At 41.8% G+C, this 18,480-nt stretch overlaps 1 protein-coding gene across 1 annotated transcript in view; it reads left to right on the plus strand.

Moving 5' to 3' along the window:
- LOC113526712 (tumor necrosis factor receptor superfamily member 11B) overlaps positions 1-18,349 on the plus strand; it is a 27,672-nt gene extending 9,323 nt beyond the window's left edge. Inside the window, exons 2-5 of the mRNA XM_026914007.3 lie at positions 3,046-3,409; positions 7,076-7,282; positions 11,834-12,052; positions 13,668-18,349. Coding sequence (XP_026769808.2) covers positions 3,046-3,409; positions 7,076-7,282; positions 11,834-12,052; positions 13,668-14,056 — 1,179 coding nt within the window. The 3' untranslated portion in view covers positions 14,057-18,349. The remainder of the gene's footprint in view (positions 1-3,045; positions 3,410-7,075; positions 7,283-11,833; positions 12,053-13,667) is intronic.
- Positions 18,350-18,480: the final 131 nt, after the last annotated feature.

Raw genomic sequence — 18,480 nt, forward strand, 5'->3', positions numbered from 1 at the left:
GCGTTTGCATGGTCTGATTTTGTGTGTGTGTGTGTGTGTGTGTGTGTGTGTGTGTGTGTGTGTGTGTGTGTGTAACGTGCACAGATTGTTATCAGGTCGTTATCAGCAGCAGGTGGAAATGAATCTACTTCTCTAAACCTGGTCCATCCCCTGTTCTGTCTCTTTCTCTCTTTCTGTTATTGCAGACCTCCAGCGTTGATAAAGAAACAGAACCCTTTAAATAAACACGTTACGCTTCTAACATTCGCATTAAACAAGATACAAGCTTGGAAAAAAAGAACAAATACTCCTGAAAGGAAGTACAGAGCAACGACTTCCTCTTTTGTGCAGGACTCCGACAGTGAGCGCTTGTTGTCTCAGATGATAAACAGAAACGATTCATGCAAAATGGCTGAAAGTCTATAAAGGCTGCGGGTAAAGATAAGAGCGACAATAAAAAACCGCCGCGAGGCGTCAATCTGAGAGTCACGCCGCCGCAAAAACCAGAGCTGAAGCGTCAAAAGCAGGAGAAGAATTTAAAATGAATCACACTTTCCCTTCTGTGAGTCATAAACACCAGCAGCGTTCCAGTTCCCACCCAGACGCTGATTACTTTCCTAAAACACAACATCCTCAGGTCTTTCATTCCTTCTACACCATATAAAACCTAAAGTTACAGCTTTACCATTAACCGTGACACTGGAGACTCCTTCCATAATCATTTTTTTCTTTATTAAATAACACCATGCTGGAAATCCGTTCATTATTAGACTCAGATGATGGACATCGTCCTCCGTCCGTGTCCCTGGGCATGAGCTGGAGATGTACAGTGTGAGCCTTGGAGGAACTTTTTTAATCACACAAATAAAACACTGATAAAAATCACCTGCTTGTAAACTTTCATCTGTTCCCTCCTTCTCAGATTCCTGGTTTAAACATGTCTAATGTATAAATAACCTCCAGAACGCGTAACGCAAACATCTCAGGAGCTGGTGTTTGCCTTTAGGCTATTACATCACTGGTTCATTTAAAGTTCAAGCTTTTTGTTTAGGTTTTTTTCTGCGTAGTGAGATTTCTGTTCTGATGCCTGGCGGGATACGATTTATTTTATAAAAAGTTCAATCTAGATCCCTAAAATCATTAAAGATTCTGTGGAAACTCTACACTATCAGGAAAGATGTTCTTCCAGGTTTCTTTGTATAGCTCTGGGTTCTTAGCTTCTGTTCTGACTGGGAACCGAGGAACAACCAAAGATCTAGAAAACAGGACACCTCAAACACGTAGCGTTCTTTTCCTTGCTAGCGTTGTGGAATAAGTATTTAACAATGCTGTGTAGTTATACTCCACGTCTCGGGTTTGCTAGTGAATGTGGTGTATGTGCTGAAGCATGGAGAACCAATCAGATCACAGCATTCGAGATCCTGAAGACTGTGGCCAGAAAAGTGCACAAAAGATCTCTCTCTTAATGAGATAATGAGATAATCCAAAGTATTTAATTCCACACTGTGCTGATTTTTTTTAAACACACAGCATGCAGTGAGTCCTAGCAGAGCGGTTTGGTAGAGAAGTTGAGGAACACGTCAATCAGCAGCGTCTCGATGCTCAGGGAGAGGTGATGGATGTTTCTTTGCTTCCACACTGTGTCTCCTCTCACTCAGAGACGATCAAATAAACCCTGACATTTCTGCTTTAAAGTCGTGGAGCTTTCTTGCGGAACCAGACGTCGCTGAAGTGAGCGCTACATACCTCGAAAATCGGGTTGAAGCTGGCTGCAGGCCACGGAGTCATCCGTTACAAGTTTCCTTCAGATCTCTGGAACGGTGTAATTACAGCCGTCAGAAGCTCTGAGCTAGCGTGTAATTTTGGTTTTTAGCGCCGTGCCCTACATCGACAAACGACAGCATGTATCAGGAGCTAAAAGTTCATTGGTTCCTCCATTGTTCAATTAGCATACATGTGGCATCATGTTAATGATTTCCTCACAGATCCGCTCCACCTGCTGCACAAAACTGGTCTGGAGAATCAGGAAAGCCGAGAATTGTGGGTAACGTGAACAGTGTGTGTCTCGCTCATGTGACCGACATCCAGAGTGCACTCAGAGTAGTGAAGTGGTTTTGGGTTATATAGAACCCTTTCAGGAAACTAGAACCTGTTATGAATGATCTACACTCAGTAACATGAAAGTTCCCCTTTAAGTTCCTTATTGAAACTGGGGTTTGTTTAGGAACCATTAGTGAATTTGGAGGCACTTTTAAGGGTTCCACCAGTGAAACAATCCAAAGAACCACTAAGAAATCTTCTAGCAACCTTTTATTTATTTATTTATTTATTTGTTTGTTTGTTTGTTTGTTTGTAATGTTAGCTCCTTTGCAGAAATCCTTTAAGATTCTAGAGGACTAGTAGAACTTCTATGAGATCCTTAACAATCCAAAGAACCCAAAAAAGAATCTTCTCGTGAACGTTTTTCTGTTTGTCACTCGAATGTAAGGGTCTATGTAGAGAATTATAACAGAGGGGTTTGCCTTCAGAGTAGAACTCCTTAATGATCCAAAGAACCCTTAAGGAACCATTTTGTTCTAAGACAATAACATTACGGTAAACGTTTAAAAGTTTGAATCTCCCACCAGGAACTTCTGATCAGCCTCTGAGGAACCCGGAAACCCGTGTTAGAACATTAGCAGCTTTCTGATAAATATTATTGTTACTGAACTTCACTGAAGCTAATCCTTATTTCCACCCTCCTTTCTCTCTTCTCTCTCTCTTCTCTCTCTCTCTCTTCTCTCTCTCTCTCCTCTCTCCTCTCTCTCACTCTCTTCTCGCTCTCTCTCCCTCCTCTCACTCTCCTCTTGCTCTCATCTCTATCTCCTCACCCTCCTCTCTCTCTCTCTCTCTCTCTCTTCTCTCTCTCCTCTCTCTCATCTCTATCTCTTCTCGCTCTCCTCTCTCACCCTCCCGCCTCTCTCCTCGCTCTCTCTCCCTCCTCTCACTCTCCTCTTGCTCTCATCTCTATCTCCTCACCCTCCTCTCTCTCTCTCCTCTCTCTCTCTTTCCTCTCTCCTCTCACAGTTCTTTGTCGTGTCCTTCGCCTGGGCTTACCACGAAACTCCCAGGTACGAGCACCATGACCCAGTGACCTCGGAGCTCCTGCTGTGTGATCAGTGTCCTCCAGGCACAGCGGTGGAGCGTCACTGCACGTCGGACTCGGTCACCGTGTGTTCTCCGTGTCCGGAGCGGCGCTTTGCCGAGCAGTGGCACTGGGGCGAGAGCTGCCAGCACTGCACCCCCGTCTGCAAGGAGAGACAGTTCGTCAAGAGGGAGTGTAACGCCACACACAACCGTCTGTGCGAGTGTGTGCCGGGATACCACCTCTCCGTGGAGTTCTGCGTACCACACAGCGTCTGTCCGCCGGGATACGGAGTCTCCGCACTCGGTAATTATAATCCCCGTCGTTAATAATAACACTCCTACAGAGCCACACTGTACTTTTTATCCATTTATAGTCACATTTTAACATCAACATATCATCAATAACACATTCATGTGGAGCGTCTGCTGTCTGAGCGTTCCTGCCAGTGAGCTGTTACTATAGAAACGATAACATTTCTCTAGTACGTAATGAAAGTGCTGACACTGGAGACTCCTTCCATGAATGTTAAATAAACGTCTCCTTACACATGTTTTTAATCCGTTTATTACCGTTATGCCCTGGTTGAACTTATTTATAGGTTCTGTAGAGTTACTGAAGTTTTATAATAAAGAGAATAACTTTATTGAGTCAGTGAGTTAGCTGTGAATTTCAGAAATTTAACTAAATAAATAATTTTTAAAAAATCATGGCGCTCGCTTTGAGAGCGACGGTTGTGTTGTGATAATGTCTTCAACGGTTTAGATTCATCAAATTTAGAAAAAAAGGTTTCATCCAAAGCGACACAATCCAATCCAAGTACAGCTGAAAGTTTAAAACCCACAGAGCTGACAGTTCTCTGGCAACTCCCAATATTCCGATCGCTAGCTCTCAGAACGCTAACCGCCGAGCCACCGCTGCAGCAGACATCCGTCAGAAGTGGAGAACCCACGTGCCCATGTGGAGAGCAGAACCACCACATCAATGCTAACGGAAAGGTCACGGAGTTACGCGGCCCACGTTCTGTTCGCGCTGTGTGTAGCGGCATTGAGCCGGGCGCTGGGAGCAGAAGGAGGCGGAGAGGAAAAATGTTTTATAAGTAGGAAAGTTTTAATCTGACTCAGAGAGCTCGAGAGGTACCAAGTTCCAAAATGTTTGAGGCGAATAAACAGATGAGACGGCCAGCAAGACCATGAAGGGTTTTATTGTGATGTTGGAAGATTCTGATGTAAATTAGCATGCTTGAGTGATGTTTGCTAATGCAGCTAAAGTTACACTTCTCCTTTTAAAAATGTTCTTAGTAGGCTACGTCTGTATTCTTTAAAAAGGGGCGAGGCTACGAGTGAGCTCCGTTTGTGGAACTTGGTGGTTGTTTCTCATTTGCATATTCATGGATATTCATGTGTCGATGTCTTGATGTAATTAAATGGCTCAGTGTGAAAGGTGAAGGTGATTGTGGAGGTCAGTTCAGGGTTATCTGGAGGATATTGGAAAATTCTTTAATAACATCACTGCTTTAGTGGAAGAGCCAGAAGTGTCCGTCATCAGCTGAGATCCTTCAGAGACTTTATCTCCAGCTCTCACCAAAATCCAATCACAAAAGAACCCTAATGAACATCATGTTACGGTGTTTGTCACTAAAATTACGAGCTCCAGTTAACGTTCCAGAAGTTTAGTTTAGCTTCAGACCTCTTCTTTAGGGTTCCTCATGGGTTCTTGCTCTGTACTTTCTAAATACATCCTCCTCTCTGATGGAGAACTCTCCAAAGAAGAACTTTAATGGTTCTAGAGTGACCCTTTCTTCTAGGAGTGTACATGATGGTCAGTTCTGGATTGTGATTGGATGAATGTTGAGGTGTTGATTAATTTTCTCTAACAGCAGCTCTGACAGTAGTGCAGCTGCACGTCACAGGTTTATATTACGTTCTATATTACGTTATCGTTTCTATAGTAACGGCTCATTCACAGGGACTTGTACATCGGACGGTGCACATAAACAGATCTTTTTTAAAAATAATGAAGTTTTCTGTTTAAGGAAGGAGTCTCCAGTGTCAGCACTTTGTAACAGTCAGAGGAGTTTACGTTTTGCAGTTTCATTATCGTACGTGAGAACAGGAACCCGTTAACAGTAGCAATAAATGGATAAAAAGTACGAAACATTGTTCTTTAATTGATAATTAAAATAAAAATTGCAGCTGTTGGTAAACCTGGTTGGCGCTTGCTGTTACTTCATGATGGTAACAGTAACTCTGCTTCACCACACCACCTCATTGTTCATTATTTTCCTAGAACAGCACGACATGCGCAGTGTGTATTATATCAAACTGACGCAGTATTTGAAGACTAACCTAAAAAAATTCGGAAATGCGCACGACAATGCGCTGGCTGCTTTACACACCCCACTTTCTCTCTCTCTCTGCTTTCAGTAAGAACCTGAGATGGTGGGTTCTGCCTGTGAGTGTGTGAGAGTTCTCGGGGTTAGCGTGGGCCGGTGTTAATCAGGCTGCAGTTGTGGTGAAGGCCACTGCGGGTGGAAATAATCACCTCTGAGTGACAGAGCTACTCATTACGCTGAGCGGCACGGGGCTGCCGTTAGCCTCCGGGGTTCCCCACCCACACCACACCCGAACACCACCACCATCACCACCACCACCATGACCATCACCACTGGGAGGAGAGGAGAGACTTTCCTAGATAGATTTGTGGGATTTTTATACTCCTTTGTAATCAGAACTCCTCCCCCTCCTCCTCCTCCTCCTCATCATCATCATCATCATCATCATCCTGGTTTATTTCGTCCTACACACACACTCTCCACAACAACACTCCAGTTTCTTCAACACGACGTGTAACTGAATAAAATGTTGCACAGATAATTAGATATTTTCATTTCCTCTCTGCGTGATGAACCAGCTGGTTTCACTCCATCAGATGGCGACAGAGAACTCTGAATACAGAACCCCAAAACAGAAACGCGACTAAAATAATACACACCATTCTCACTCAAAAATCAAAAAATATATTAGAAATAACCAGCAGCCTTTAAATTCGTGTTTTGCAAGTCGCTGCAGTATTTATAATATTTATTGTTTGAGTTTATTAGGATTATTAATTATTAATAGCTGTGGAGGAATACATGGCAAGCTGTTATATAAATATAAATAATGTAGTGGGAATTGGAAGAAAGATATTTTATAATATTTAAAAAAAAAAAAATTGTTATTTAAAACAAATGACTTTAAATAAATCATGTTGATATTTTATATTAGAAATGTTAAATTAATATAAACATAGCATAATACAATATGTACATTTTTTCAATATATTTAACAAATTTTATTCTCTGTATATTAAAAAGATAAATACACATGTAAACAGCCCTAATATTTATTTATATCACATACTGTTTATATTATTATTATTATTATTTTTATTAGTAGTAGTAGTCTTTTGTTTGGTTGTTTTTAGATAGTACGAGTATTGAAATTCAGCTGATGTCCTTCTGCTCACTCTTCCTTCGTTCCTCTTTTTTCTTTTTAAACATTGTTTTTGTTCTACCTGAGCTCAGGTGTTTCCATCGTGGCCGTGTTGTAGGTGTGCAGGTACAGGCAGGTGTTACTGATCCACCGCTTTTTCTCAGAAGTTGTGTGAGGATTTATCTGACCACATGAAGCCCGTTTGATTTGATTTGGTGGAAAAGAGGAAGTGGTGTTCCCAACCCACCTGCTGCTGCTGCTGAACCGTTTAGATAACCGGCTGGAGATTATTTGCATTTTAGACCCCACATGGTTAATAACACACTGTGGAAAGTTCCACACCTGAATCCAGCACGTGTTTATGAAGCATTATAGTCATGAGACTAAAACTGTTAACATGCACAGTATTAACGCTAACACACGCATGGATGTGGATGTGTGTTTTCAGTGTATTTATGTGTGTGTGTGTGTGTGTGTGTGTGTGTGTGTGCTACAGGTACGTCTGACAGTGATACGGTGTGTGAGAAGTGTCCACGGGGCTTTTTCTCCAGAGTGGCGTCGGCCAGCGGGCCCTGCGTTCCTCACCGCAACTGCTCACAGCTGGGCATGAAGACGCGGAACCCCGGTACTGCAACTCAGGACACTGTGTGTGACAGAGAACCCACCATCGACTGCACTCGCAAACACACCGACTGCCACGCTGGTGAGCTCACACACACACACACACACACACACACACACTCACTGAGGTGTTTTAGAGAGAAACAGGTGGAGAGGTGAAGGTTATGTACACAGAGCTACACTGAAACACATTTAATTATACCAAAAATATACATTATTAGCAACTCAATGCCAGCTGTCCGTTATCTGAGAGCTTCTGAACATTTATTTTCCTCTAACAAAGCAGACAGATAGACAGACAGACAGACAGACAGACAGATAGATAGATAGATAGATAGACAAACTCTTTTTATGTTCGTTGTTTCACAGAAAACAAACTTGAGGACAAGTGCAAACGATCAAACCGTCATGCATCACACACACACACACACACATACACACACACACACCCCAGTCACTGAACTTGAACTTACTGAAATGAACTTAATTGGGAAAACATGAAGGATAACCACGCTGTGAAGCATGCTGGTGGTAGCATCATGTTCTGATTTCTCCCCCCTTGTCCCCTTGGATGTGTCTCAGACTAATCCCCTCTTTACCCGCTCACTGAGTCGCAGTTGTGTCGTATTCTTTACATTACTTAATAATGTCGCTTTGCTGGATTTTTAAAGTTTGAGATTGTATTTTTTTTTTAACCAAACCCTGATTGAGACTTTTCCAGAATTTTGTCCAGGATTGTTTGTTTGATTGTTTAGACTCCTTGGTCATGTGACACTTTAATTGCTCACAGGTCAACTCCATTCAGCTAACTATGTGACATGATGGTAACTGATTGCACCAGGACTGATTTTGTAAATAACGTGCACTCTATATGCTGTAGATTTTCCCCCGTGCTTCAATATTAAGGGATATGTTGTGTAAGTCCAAGTCCAAAGTTCAGGGGGGTGAATACTTATGCACAGCACTGTAGTAGATAGGCAGACCAAGAATAACCTGAAATAAAACCCTGTAGAACCTCAGTGACTCTGTGACTACGCAATATTTATTTCTTCATTCCATCGGTGGATTGTTCTTTCTTCCTTTAGTTATTTATTCAAGATGATTTATTTTCACTCCAGCAGCAGCGACGGTGTTTCACATTTATTCAGCACTTTAATGTGAGTCCCGCTGGCGCCGCGAGGAACTGTTTATATCCTCGACAGTTAAAAGAGGAAGCTGAGTCAGAGCGCAGGACCGTTCTGAGGTTATTGTTCACGTTGAAGGGATGTTAGAGTTGCACTTTCCCTTTTTCACCGCTCTCGTTATGCGCTGTTCATCCTCACACACGTTCCTCATGCTGACTCACGCAGTCCACTCACATACCTGCAGCGGAGAGAGAGAGAGAGAGAGAGAGAGAGTGTGTGAGAGAGAGAGTGAGAGAGAGAGAGAGAGAGAGAGAGAGAGCCTTCACTGGATCTCCACGCTGCAGGAAACCAGCATGTCCGACAGTAACCCGATCTCACGCTCACCTGGGAAAGTTATTCACTTCATTATAACTCCACATCCAACCACCTTCATTCACGCGGCCGTCATCGAAACAAAGGTTTATCTGGTGTTCAGGTGTTCCTCTAGAGCCACTCCCTAAAGGTTCTATGTAGAACAGAGTATTTCGCCATGAGAAAGTGTTCAGCGTAGACGCTAATAACTCTTACTTACTCCAGTGAAGCCTTAAAGAGTGTAAAATGACGCATAACCCATTTCTGTTCTTTAGTTATCCCTCTCAGGGAACCTTTTTGGAAGCCAAGAACCCTTCATTATTCAATGACCCCTTAAAGAACCTTTTTGTTCTACTTAAAAGATTTAGAACCTTTAGAGAAAAACGGTTCTTCTAGTCTTCTTTAAGGGGTCTTAAATATTAAAAGGGTTTTAGCTTCCAAAAAACTGGGTTCTACTTGGAACCCTTTCAAACAGGAACATATTTTGATATAGGGTTCGACAAAAGGTACCACAAAAGGGACAACTTTTAAAGGTTATATCTAGAACTCTACGGCAAAATGTTTTCCTATCAGAAAGGGTTCCACGTAGAATCCTTTTTATCTAATGAACCCTTGAAGAACGCTTTTTTCCTAAGAGTGTATGTACGAAGCCAAGAACCCTTACTTATCTAAAGAACCTTTGAAGAACCCTTACCTAATTGCACAAGTGCACAGAACAAGCTCCAAATTATTGCTCATTTTTACTTCTTAATACTGAACACATTTAAATATAAAGTGTTTAGGACACTTAGGACACTCTTAGAAAAAAGGGTTCTTCAAGGGCTCTTTAAGGTTTCTTTAAGGGTTCTTTAAGGGTTCTTTAAAGGTTCATTGGAAAATTAATGGCTCTTAGTCTCCTACACAGACACTGACAAAAAAGATTAAAGAAATATCCACACACCTTTAATGCACATTTATTGTTTTTGTGCTGCAATAAAGGAGCAGTCTTCAAGTAGAACTACACTCTTACACAAAGTGGTTCTCCAGGGTTCCTTGGATAATCAAGGGTTCTTACCTTCCTAAAGGATATACCCCAAGAGTATATCTGCTTCAGACTGAGGAAAAGTAAACACATGTGCTTTAGATCCAGTGCCTGCTGCAGAATTCAGATGTTATTAAAGAGTTCCTACAGAAAAAAAGTTTGCCTGGAAGACGTTACTCTGGTCCAACGTTCTAAAGAGCTCTGGGGTCTAATCCAATCTAACAATCAGAATATGCCTTTTTAATTTAGCTTAAAAGCCAAAATCTGATGGATAGAGTAACTGGGGGAATTTTCTCAGACCAAATTCCCAATTTCAAAAACCGCAGCGCTAATCTCAGAGCAAGCATCAAAAACCCCAGCAGAAGAGAGAAGGTTCCACCAAAGATGGAGCCAAAGAACCTCAGAGTGACCCGGCACTAAATCTCTCAGCAACCAGCCGCACGGTCGCTCGGAATACCAGAATGATTACAAGCACGAAAGCGTTAATTGAAACAAGATGCATTAAACGGTTGTTATTTGGAACACACACTTTTCTGTGCTCCGCCTGCCGTGTCTGTCGCAGAACTCCGTGTCCTTCTTCTGACAAAGCAGCTTGGTTTTGGCGTTTGGAACCCAGTGACTCAGTAGTTACAGACGGACCCCTGGGAAATGGTGGGTTCTGGTTTCCATTGCTCATCAGACACTGCTGATTGATCCAGCTGAAGAGTGTGTGTGTGTCTGTGTGTGTGTGTGTGTGTGTGTGTGTGTGTGTGTGCATGCGTGGGCGCGCCAGACTAGAGAGTGTGTGTTACAAAGTGGAACTCAACAGGGTTCTCCAGTTGCAAGTGCTTTTATGTAAGCTGTCCGTTCTGATTTAGTAAATGTTCCTATCAGGTTTCAGGTTCCTCAAACATCTCAACTGATCCAGTAATAAATAAGTCAGGATTAAAAATAACAACAGAAAAACATCGAATATACGATTGTGCATAAATGTTAAAAAGAAAAAAGTTACACATATTGTATGTTATTGAGCAAAAAAAAAAAAAGAGGCGGAGTTACAATGAATATATTATTAAAGAGGTGTGGTTAAGTGTGCTGCTGCGAAATCGATATACTGTCACATTTTTGTAATAATGTCATCAATTTCATCGTTATTTTAATCGTAGTTACGTTATCGTTTCTATAGTGACAGCTCATTCACAGGGACAGATGCTCTGTTGATACGGTGAAGTTTTCTGTAAAGAGAAATGTTTATTTAACATGTATGGAAGGAGTCTCCAGTGTCAGCGCTATGTAACAGTCAGAGGTAAAGATGTAACTTCCGAAATGTTTTCCGACATCTTTGACTGTTTTTTTTTAGTCTTATTAACTTCATGTGGCTGAAAAAAGGGAGGCTGGTGAGGGAACGACTCTGTCTAGCTGCTTTAACGTAAATAAGAACAGGAACTCACTCGTTTAGCGGATATCCCACAACAGTAAATGTAACTATAAACGGATAAAATAAACAGATACATTTGTAATTGTTGTTGAAATGCTGTAATGGAAAAACACTGGCGTTTCTGTTTCTACTTATGTTATAGCAGCTCGGCAGTGGAAATAGTAAATCCAAAACTGGGTTTTAAGAAGTGAAATTTTAGTTTTAAAAATAGTTTTAAAAATGTCGCTGCGCTGGTGGATTTCGGATCTCACACCCTTCACACTCATTTCTGCTCATTAAAGCATGAAAGAACTGAGCAGCGTCCAAGCAAAATAGCAACACACTGGAGTTAACAAAAAAAAAAACATTTACTGGCGGCTGTAAAATTCATTCTTGCAAAAAGTCATGTGTCAACTTTAATTTGAGGTATTGATGGAGTGTTTACAGGCGTAGTCAATAAAAATCTTCTTTTCTGTGTGACATGGAGTGTGTTCAGACACAGCTGGTTTTCATTTGTACATGCTGGACTGGGTTGGGAATTCTGTTGGGAATTCCCGACACTGTCTGAGTTGCATGTAGAAGTAATCACACTCGACTTTTATCCGTCTAATCAGATTATCTTCTGTAGGATTTGGAAATGTTAATATCGACCATCATGCATTGATTTTGATGGTGTTCATCATGTTCATGATGTTCTCTCTCTCTCTCTCTCTCTCTCTCTCTCTCTCTCTCGGCGTGTAGACATCACCCTGTGTGAGGAGGCCATGTTCCAGTTCCTGTTATCTCCTCCTCTTGCCTCTGTAGATCTTCTGCTGGAGAGCCTTCCTGGCCGTAAAGTGGACAAGAAGAGCGTGGAGCCGCTGAAGAAGAAGTGCAGCCCCGAGCAGCAGGCCCTGTATCTCCTGCGGCTTTGGAGAGAACAGAACAAAGACCAAGGGAAGCTCTACAGCATCATACAAGGTCAGACTGCTTCTATGGGTTTTTCCGAAATGCAGACATTTTGAAAACTTTGCCGGGAAGACAAAGACAATGTGCTTGTGCAAACATTTTGAGTTGCACTCACATGGTTTGTTGCAGCTTGATTTAACCTTTGAAGGTTTCTAGATGGAGGTTGCTCAGCAGTAACCTCCATGTTCCTGCGTCTTAAATTAAACCCGCAAGGGTTTCTGGGATGGTGATCCACCAAAGAAGCGTTTTTTCCATAAGCCAGTGAATGAAGTGTTTGTGAAAGGATTAGCAGTTAAAGTGGAAAGTGAATGATTTATCAGTGACAGATATCCCCTTTAACCTGGAGAGGACATTTTTTGGAAGGTACTTGAGCGAGGATTAGTGTGATCTGAGTCAAAACCACATTTTGTGACCTGGCCAAGTGCACGAGTGTGTCTCAGTGTTGGTCCCGGAGTACCCTTTAACACCAGCTGACCTCAGGACCGGCACTGAGAAACGCAGATGCAGAATTGCAAGTAAGGCATTCCAGTATCTTCTGAGTTGAGTAAATTCCTGATTCACATGGGTGGAGAGCGTGTAAATGATGAAATCGATTCTTCATCCTGGATCTGAAACTTGACTTTAGGAAGGATGTGGTAATGACCAGAGAGTCCCAAAAAAATTAAACCGCTCGTATTCCTAATTAAAAATGAAAGAAGTGGAATATTAGAAATAAAAAATATGAATGTTTGCAATAGAAGATAAAGTTTGTGGTTTTCTGGATTTGTTTGGAGAGATCATTTTTCTCAAGTCCGGAATGAAAAATCTTTTTCGACCGTAGGAACTGTTGCTTCCTTTCACAACAACGCAACCAAAAATTTGTTGAAGATAAATAGCAATTTTTTTTGAGTAAGAGGATTGTAATGGGAATGGACTTGAGTCGCAGACACAGATGGAAATTTAACACTGAGTAGCTTCACTCAAGGTCATTCAAGGTCATTCCCAAATACAAAATCCAAACAGATGTGTTAAACCCCACAAAACCTGTAAATGAGTAGGAGCTGGAACCAAGGAAGCCAAAAAAAACATAACGTAGAAAAGCTGAGGTAACACATGCGTGTGAATAAGCTCTACATGCAGATCTGGATTCTGATTGGTTGATTAATTTACTGTAAAAACAAAATCTGTAATCGTTGATATGGCGAAGTTTTCTTAAAGTAAGGAGATGTTTCTGAAACATTTATGGAAGGAGTCTCCAGTGTCAGCGCTTTGTAATAGTCAGAGGTAAAGCTGTAAGTTTTCCAACATCTTCAGGACAGAGGAGTTTACGCTTCTTTGCGGTTTCTCAGTTTGTTTTTTTGTCTAATTAACTTCAAGAGAGAAAATAAAGAGAGGCTGGTGAGGGAACAACTGTTTACAGCTGCTATAACATAAGCGACAACAAGAACTAACTCTTTTTCCAGACATTCCTAACGGATAAAAAGTACGATATGACTTTCTTTAATAAATAAAAAATTGTAATCGTTGGTAAATTGCTGTGGTGTAAGAGGAATAAAACACATGGAGTCGTGATTCTCGTCACACCACCTCGTCACTCGTCACTCAGTGTTTATTTGTTACTTAACCGAGATGTTTTCTTCTCCTGCAGGTTTGAACCACTGTGAGAGGAAGGTGTCTCGGTGTGCTGGTCTGAAGAACGTGACGCTGGAGGATCTGCTGGTGCTGATGGACAGTCTGCCCGGTGAGAAGGTGAGCGAGGAGGCAGTACGGGCGCTGGCGCTGTCCTGCCCCACGCACCGCCACGTGGCACAGTTACTGCACCTGTGGAAGAGCCAGAACACCGGCCGGGACCTGGCCAAAGCTCTGAATCACAGCGTGCGGCAGCTACGCTCTCGGAACGCACCGAAGACGCTGCTGCGTGCAATCAAGCGCATCAGCCGTGTCATCACCGCCTCCACACACCGACCGTACGAAAAGATCCTCACCGGCGCGCTCCGAGACGCCTCGTGCTTCAAAACCAAACCGTATAATGACTGAAACCTGGAGGTGGCACGACACAAGGCCGGGCCTGAAGGTCACACGAAGGACAGACGAAGAGAAGACTTATTTAACTGAGTTGTACATAATCTTTGGGCAGAAACTGCGATGACGGCACGGGGTGGGATCGGGTTTGGGAGTTTTCGCTACGCTACACGAGACGAGAGAAGAAAATATTTTTGTGGCCTGTTTTTTTCCTATTCTGTTGTTGGACTGCTTTTACTGAAGCTGTAAAAAAAATAAGGAATGTCGGTTATGAATGTACAGTAAAAATGGAGTGCAATTATGTTTTATTTAATTGTAATCTTGTGTGTTCAGGTTTGTGTGTTATCCAAATTTGCTTCAAATGTTTCTATTTATCAATATTTGTCAGAAAAACTGGACTCTTGAAGCTACATTTATGTATATTACATGCAAGATGTCATTTTTTTAACTTTTTTTTAAATATTTGTGGCTTTTGTTTTTACATAAATTGTTTTTACTTTGCATTACCGGTTTTTAAAGTGTGGTTGTTTGAATTTAAAATAATCATATATGAGTGCCACTATTCCTACAGCCTGACTTAAATATAGTGTTGTGTTTCCAAAGCCGTGTCATGTTTTCATGCTGCACGTTTTACCGCGTATTGAATATTTATGGGCTTGTCGTTGCTGTGATGTTGGTTGCCTGCGGCTGACGCTGTCACGGAGAGAAATCCTCTCATTTTTCATCGTTACAGCCGGGAAACTCCCTCATATTTCTCCTCGCCTTCTCTTCACCTTTGCTGTATTTACTGTATAAACCAAATGTAAATATGTGCCTATATATAGAGTTTTGTATGAATGAAGGCTTCTTGTTAACGCTGTTCCTCCCTACATCATTTTCTGAAAGTCACATGAAAGAAGAAGGTCACCGAAACTCTCCTAATATGGCTGCAAGTGTCCCCGTGTGAAATTATATGAAAAAGCGGAACATGATGGTCTAAACAGGGCTTTTTTTTTTGTCATATGCTTGTAAATCTGATCTGCTGACCTGAAACCTCATGTAATATCAAACATTTATTCCAAAAGAGGAACCTGGTTTTTCAGGATGGGGACAAAAGCATCACTTCCACTCGTCAGAGTAAGTAAGCAGTGAGACGACTCAGCGTGACTCACCATAACGCTTTCTGTTTCATGAATAGCAATGAGCAGAGCCCAGGCTTCAACGCTCTTTTTTTTTCAGGCGTGAACATGTCAGGAAGACTGTGATCGTGAGAGAAAAGATTAAGAAGATGGCTAAACAGGCTGCGACTTGTAGCATAAGCCATCCAATTCAAATCCTTTTGAACTTATTTTGAATTACATCCTGTAGATAATATCCTAAGGAGATCTTCCCACACCTTCAAAGCTCTGCAGGACGTCTGGTGCACGCCGTCTGCTTCCGTCTTCCCAGTGCTGGCTTTACTGGACGTCTCCTCCCTGTGTGTCCTGTATGCTGTAAACGGTTTTCCCCACTATAATTCCAGTGATGAGACAAACCTTGGATAATCACAGGTCTAAGTGGTCAAGTATATTCTCTCGAGCCGCCATGATAATACACTCAGGTAAATATCTCCCCAGCTCTGTCCACACAGCTGCTCCTGGCCTGCGTTTTGTTTGTGCTCGGACCTGGACCGGACACGAAAAAGGGCTTCTCCAAACAAACAAAGGACTCTGAGCAAGGTAGAACCCATCATTGCTCACGTTGTATCATTTGTCCACCTTGCAATTACGTTGTAAGACTTGGTTTCAGGGGTCAGGACCTTGCGCAAGGCAGAAAAGTTCTTTGTTGTGTCTCACTGTGTTCACTTTGTTCAGAAAGCCCTGAAGAGAAGGACTTGTCTAAACAAACTCAGCTTTCTCAGGAACTTGTCCACTGCTGCTCAACAAAAAATTTTAAGATTTGGATCCAAGTTTTGGTTCATGCTGCTGGTGATACACTGAATTGACACTAATTCATCGCAGCAGCACTTCTGGTGTGTCATATTTACCATGAAATAAGGCTTGCAGAAGAAAACCTTGTGTCGGGAATCAAAGCATCCTCTCCAAACAGACAATTTGTTGCTAGATGTGCTTTTTTAACTCTTGGTTAAGAAGATGCATCATAGCAAGTTTGCTCAAGGGCTAGCACCTACTGTAGTACTATAGGTACAGACCTATCAACTAGCAATATTGCTTAGCAGCACAGGCTGCTTAGCAACCATTATTGCTGTATATACTATCATGGTTTTTATGGTTAGTGTAAAAGGTGCTCTAATTCCGCTTTAGGTAAGAGCTGATGACCTCTCAGGTCATGAAAAGAGAACTTCTACATCAAGTGACTGAAACTCAGAGATGCTATTGCATCCATTCCATTATGTCTGGTCTTTAAAAAAAGAAAAGGGAAAAAAAGCTGACCTTTATTCAGACCTTTTATTCATTTCCTCTAATATGATGTGCTCTGATGCACTGGACTGTCTCTAAGGAAGTTTATTCCCTTCATTATAAAAACCTCTTTGTTCCACGGTTACCACTGGGAAGTAAAGATGACCTTTACATGCGTGTTATCTCTCAGGGGATGTGTGTGTCAGGGTGTGTGTGTGTGGATGTGAGAATGCTCACGTCTGAATCTCTCCTATCAGCTACTTTGTGGATAACCGTCAGTGGTCCAAGTGTGACGTAGAAGTTTAGAGCTAAAAATGGATTGGAAAAAGGAAGCTGTCTGCGGTACAACCACAGCTATTTGCTTCTCAAATCACACTGACGTCCTGATTCAACTTTAAAAAAACTTGAGCTGATGGATAGTGATACATAAATCAGAGATTGTAACAGAAGATAAATGACTTATTTGTAATATTTAAATACATAAATGTTTCCTTGAAAATGAGGTAAATATTTGATCAAATATACACTATATAGGCAAAAGTATGTGCACCCCCGACCATCTTCTTCCCCAAACTGTTTTCACAAAGTCTGTAGCATTACAGTTTCCCTTCACTGGAACTAAGAGACTCAAACCTGTTCCAGCATGACAATGCCCCTGTGCACAAAGCGAGCTCCATGAAGACATGGTGTGTGAAGGTTGGAGTGGAAGAACTCGAGTGTCCTGCACAGAGCCCTGACCTCAACCCCACTGAACACCTTTGGGATGAACTGGAACACCGACTGAACCCCAGACCTCCTCGACATCCCAACATCAGCGCCTGACCTCACTAATGCTCTTGTAGCTGAATGAACACAAATCCCCACAGCCACGCTCCAACATCTAGTGGAAAGCTTCCCAGAAGAGTGGAGCTCATTATAACAGCAAACACACGGGGAATAAATCTGGAATGGGATGTTCAACAAGCACATATGGGTGCCCTGGTCAGGGGTGCACATACTTTTGGCCACATAATGTAGATAAAATTCTTATTAATTACCTAAGACAGAAGTATTGTACCCATTTCATATTGATTTATTGTTTTTTTAATAGGTCAGCTTTCAGTTGAACTGTCAAACGCCCATTCATTAGTTCCAATTTCCCATCACATCTTCACATCAACAAACTTCTAAAAATCTGATGACAGCAAGCAATCTGAGAAACTTCCTAGAACCCAAGCCACAAACTGTAAGCACTCAGAGGTAATAAATGTCATGGACTTCTCACTGGATCAGAAATATAATATATACAAGAACCAACACCACCAAAAGGTTTAGTGAAAAGATAAAAAGCTTACACAAAGTAAAAGCTAACACAAAGTCCAATCTCAGATTTAAAAAAAGAAGTAGAAAATCTAAATAATGAGCCATTTTATTAAATTTTATAGAGTTATTAGAAAACCCCGCCCACTCAGCTTTAACCGTTTGTTACTGAGACTGTGTTAGGGAAGAGATGACATGTTTTCATGTCCAAACCAACTGATGAAGATATCATGCATCATCAATTTCACGATTTCCAGGAAAAAGCAAAAACATGATTCGTTCTGCTTGGGAACTAAAAAGTCTTGTTCCAGCAGAACAACGATGGTCCAGATCACCATGAAAATGACTCACAAACCACAAAATCCATCCTTCGTGCATCCCTTTATTCCCACCACAGCCCAGAACAGAGACTTGGAATTCTGAAGACGTTTAGTGTGGAGTAGAGATCTCTGATACGTTAGTGTGTCCTTTCAACGTCTCAAACCTTTTAGAAGATCTACATCAAACATATGCCTTCCACAGCTCTGTGAGAGTACAGTGTGAGTACAGTGTGAGTATAGCGTGAGTATATTGTGTGAGTACAGTGTGAGTACAGTGTGAGTATAGCGTGAAGGTTGTGTGAGTATAGTGTGTGAGTACAGTGTGAAGGTTGTGTGAGTATAGTGTGTGAGTACAGTGTGAAGGTTGTGTGAGTATAGTGTGTGAGTACAGTGTGAGTATAGTGTGTGAGTACAGTGTGAGTACAGTGTGAGTACAGTGTGA

The sequence above is a fragment of the Pangasianodon hypophthalmus genome, chromosome 1 (genome assembly GCF_027358585.1).
Source record: "Pangasianodon hypophthalmus isolate fPanHyp1 chromosome 1, fPanHyp1.pri, whole genome shotgun sequence".
Taxonomy (NCBI): Eukaryota; Metazoa; Chordata; class Actinopteri; order Siluriformes; family Pangasiidae; genus Pangasianodon; species Pangasianodon hypophthalmus.